This window comes from Austrofundulus limnaeus, unplaced genomic scaffold, assembly GCF_001266775.1.
Source record: "Austrofundulus limnaeus strain Quisiro unplaced genomic scaffold, Austrofundulus_limnaeus-1.0 Scaffold618, whole genome shotgun sequence".
Lineage (NCBI taxonomy): Eukaryota > Metazoa > Chordata > Actinopteri > Cyprinodontiformes > Rivulidae > Austrofundulus > Austrofundulus limnaeus.
Genome location: NW_013953020.1, coordinates 176,478 through 180,757, shown reverse-complemented (window position 1 = coordinate 180,757; position 4,280 = coordinate 176,478). Strand labels below are relative to the sequence as shown.

Sequence of the window (4,280 nt, the reverse complement as noted above, 5' to 3'; positions counted from 1 at the left end):
CTAACAGGTTAAAGCTTTAATGCTTTAATTCTCGTGGAGCGTCGAAATTCAWGACAGACATTTTTAGCAGTGGTGAGCTAATCAGAGAACATTCACTAAACTCAAACAGCTGAATCTTCTCAGCACAGACAAATCTTTAGGCATAAACATTTCTGTGAAAATGTAGTGAGCACTGGGTACTGAATGATTGTACTATACATTTTTCTGAAGAAGTTGAAACCAAGTAGTTAAAGCTAAAATTTTAAAAAAGCTAAACACAGGGTAAAGGTAAATTCGAGCTAAAACCTGAATGTGGCAAAAGAACAGGCAAGAGCTAAAACTAGCAAAATAAAAAGACTATCTAGGAGCAAAAAGTACAAAATGGAAAGATAAAAGCTTAAAGTAGCTAAAACACTAGAAAGTAGCAAAAGGCTCCCTAAAATGTAGTTGGGAGCACAATGCTACCTAAAGCTAAAGGCGAAAAAAATAATAAAAAAATAAAATAAAAGGTTATCCAAAAGTAAAAAAAAGAAGTGGAATGCAAGAAACAGCTAGGTAAAAACAAAACAGTGGAATATTAGCTAAAACTTCAAAGTAGAACAGAAACATCAAAAATAGTATGAAGAAGCAGATTTCAAAGAGATCTCTATGTATTTCTACAGAGAATGGTTTTAAATAGTTAAATAGTTTGAAAGGCATAAAAGTAGAAAAAACAAGTCAGAGCACCTTTCTCCTTAATGAGCTGAAGGTGTTGATATATTGAGTTAAAACAGTAAAAGCATGCAGAAGTTTAGAAAAATGAAGAAAAAATGGACAGTTAGTGTGAATTAACACAGATAACACATCCAGGTCCATTTTGTCCCTTTTTAATATAAAAAAGCAAAAATTACTGCCAACAAATGAATGAACTCAGGTTCAGACAATGGCTTTTATAATTAAGAGTATTTTAAGAGCTAAATGACAGATTTAACATGTGTGCTTTTTTTCTTGTATAATTGCATGATTTAAGAGTAAATATATTTAGCAAAAAGAAAACTATTTTTTTTAAATCAGCCAGTCCAGTGATGAATAAACACTTTTTTCTTATTGCAGTTTTTATTCTCTCTGCCTCCAAGATAAAACAAGAGTTTCTAATACCACCCCTCTGCTTCTGAATCATCATGGTTTAACTGTTCTTCTCCTTCAGCTGAACATGATGAGACCCCTGTGACTGCTCAGTCTCTGTGTTCATTAATGATCTTTATTTTCCTTTCATTTATCTCTGTTCCAGTTATATGAGCATCCCCGTTCAGACAGGAATTCAGAGTAAAGTTAGAACACAAAACCGTTTTATTACATCTTTGAATCTTTTACAGAAAACAGTAGGAAAGTTTCACACATGAAGTCAAAACAAAGTCACAATAGTTTAAAGTCACCAAGAGTAAAAACTGGATTACCCTCTGTAACAAACAATTATTTCTTCTCAAATAAAAACTAGAACAAGCCAAGTAAAATAAGCCGGGTGCATTTTATTGGTTATGTCATTTATTGGTGAGTTAAACTAAAGTTTACTTCATTTAAAAAGTGTACGAAGGCAGGAGAAAATAAAGCCTGGGTTTAAAAATAAAAGATTATCAGGGAGTGTTAGCAAAAACAAAACAAAAATCTGGTAAYGGTGACATCTTCCAGAAGTTGCAGCCTCTTTACCTCATCATCTGACCTAATTCACTCAGCAGATACAGTACAGACGCCTACATGTAAAAGAATAAAAGCTTTCTACAAGATTAAAAATCATTCAGATCAGTGTTTCAGTAACATTTCATATGGATTTGAAGACAATAAGTCACAGTAAGTGTGTTTCTGTCTGCAGGACTCAGTGCTGCCCCTCACTCTTGACCCTACAGGCCACAGCGGTGATCAGAGCTGCTCCTTTCCCGCTCCCATCCTCCGACTTCAGGAAGGTCACCTGACACTGCGGGGCCAGATCCTGCAGGGTTTCTTGCATGATGCTGGAGAAACTTTAGGAGAACATGAAAACATAATGAATATTACTAAATAATAATGGTTTCAGTTAATGAGCATTAACACATGGATTAAGTCTTTAAGAGCAAGTTTATCATATTTTTGTTAACTTTAAAATGTCTATATTGTAGATCACAATAAATAAATAAATTGGATTAAAAAACATTAAGTGGTGAAAGAAGTCTACAGCTTGAACGTGAGCTCTTATAATAAAGTTTATTATAACTAAATTCCCATTAAAGCTGCTTCTACCCACACAATTTTATTTTGGTTGTCAGAAAGAGTAAAAAATGAAATTCTGACAGAAAATTGTCTCATTAAGACACTTTCAAAACACATCATTATTGTTTAATTAAATAAAACCCTGGTTTTTAAATGAAGCACTTCTGATTAAACCATAACATCTGTGTTATTTTAGCTTAYGAAGAACAACAGGAAAAGTTAGAAATGAAAGATGTGACTAGAAATTCTTTAACCTGCTGCCCAGTCTGGATGTACTGTACACTGCTACAACTGCACAGTAAGAGGTGTTCATCAGCCTCATAGCTCTGCAGATACCCTCTAGCTCATGTAGCAAAGTCAAGGCCAACACGTAAAATGTGGCACTCCAAGGCATTTCATGTGGCCCGCGAGAGCTTCAAAGATATAATGATGGCTTTAAAGCCAGAATTAACCATAAACCACATCTCCCATAATGCATGTCAATTATTTTACTCCCACCACTGGGTGGAGGTGCACAGGGTTCAAAAGAAGACTGTCTGGTAGCCAGTAAAACTCGCCGTGTAAAATCCCCTTTTCACTGCATTTTCACCAGCTACTTTGGTTGCGTTGCAGTTGTACTGGTCATAAAATTTAAACTGGAACGTGGGATTTTCCTATTGGAAAGTGGGAGAATTCAGAATTCACAGTGAGTAAAACTCTTACTTTTACTTTTAATAGTATAGTGTTTATAAGAGAAAGWGTTAAAACATTATCTCTATGCAGGAAACACCACATGAAGCTGAGTTATCGTTTGTTAACGTTGCTTAGCCGTAGCAATGACATGTGGAACGTGATGTTAGGTGGAAGTCAGGCCCACTTCAAAGGACCAGAGGTCGGATTTATAAAATCCAAACTTAACGTGAAAATGTGCGGTGCCTCATGTCAGCTCTGACCCATGCGTACGCTTGTTTTGGAGAGGGGAAACTGCGACACAGATGGTGAAGTGGTGAATTAGAGCCACACTGTGTAATGATCACTGTCAGACATTTAATTTACCTTCAGAATCAGACTTAGATTTTAGATTGACTTTAGCTTTCTTAACAGTAATATTTAGGCTTCTGCTGGTGAGCCATAAGGATCTTTCAAATAAAAAAGAAATTCTAAGCCAACTTAAATCTTAAATAAAAGTTCACACATCTCCATTCATCTCTTTCCTCCTCACGACCCTGACCCACAGACCCCTCCTCGACAAGAGACATTTCAACAGCACGACAGCAAAAGTCACACTTGGGTAATCACACAGGGCGCACCCCTCGCCATGGATATTATAAAAGTTCACTTTTTTTAAAGTCCGTATTTCTCTCACACACACGAGGCTGTGGAGATGTGTGAGGGGGTTGAGGAGACCGTTAGCTGCAGATAACAGAGCAGGCAGGAGGGGGAGGATGAGGGAGAAGAGTGGTGAACTTATTTCAAACTATCTCTGACTTATTTAGTTTTATTTATTGTTTTATTGTCCTGCAGACTCTGAGAAAATTAATTTAAAGCTGAGTTTTTTTGAAAAAAAAAATCATTAGATTGCTCTAAACATCTGTAAACCTGCAAAATGAGGGAAAAGCAGTGTAAATTACAGACATTCTGTTCACGTGAGCAGCTGTCAGTCAGCTCCTGTCATCCTCCAGACGCACGACGGAGCGTGTCTGAACCAATCACTTTTGTTGGCATTGATCAGCTGACTGATTTAAATACATCTTAAAGGGGCAATATCATGTAAAATCAACTTTTTTGAGTTTTATATCATGTTATAATTTTATACTCTCATAAAAACATGCCCAAAGCCTTGCTTTGACTCATTCAGGCATGTTTGAGAAATCATGCAGTGTTTTTAGTAAACCATGCTGAGTTGCAAAACGACAGGTGGGGACCAGAAACGCCCCTGGGATGTGTCCTTAAGCTGAGCTTCCTCATCACGGAGCACACCTCCCCACCCCATGACTTCTGCAGGCTCTCGGCAGTAACAAAGCAAAAGTGAAACTGAAACAGTCTGCTGAGCTCCTAACTACTTCTCACTCAGTGAAGCTCTTTTCAGATTCAAAATA

The 4,280-nt window shown here is 36.8% G+C and overlaps 1 protein-coding gene across 1 annotated transcript in view; it reads right to left on the bottom strand.

Annotated features, from left to right (window-relative positions):
• Positions 1-1,290: 1,290 nt before the first annotated feature.
• Positions 1,291-4,280, bottom strand: part of hk2 (hexokinase 2) — a 70,540-nt gene continuing 67,550 nt past the window's right edge. Inside the window, exon 18 of the mRNA XM_014027133.1 lies at positions 1,291-1,976. Within this exon, the coding sequence (XP_013882587.1) occupies positions 1,832-1,976 (145 nt within the window). The 3' untranslated portion in view covers positions 1,291-1,831. The remainder of the gene's footprint in view (positions 1,977-4,280) is intronic.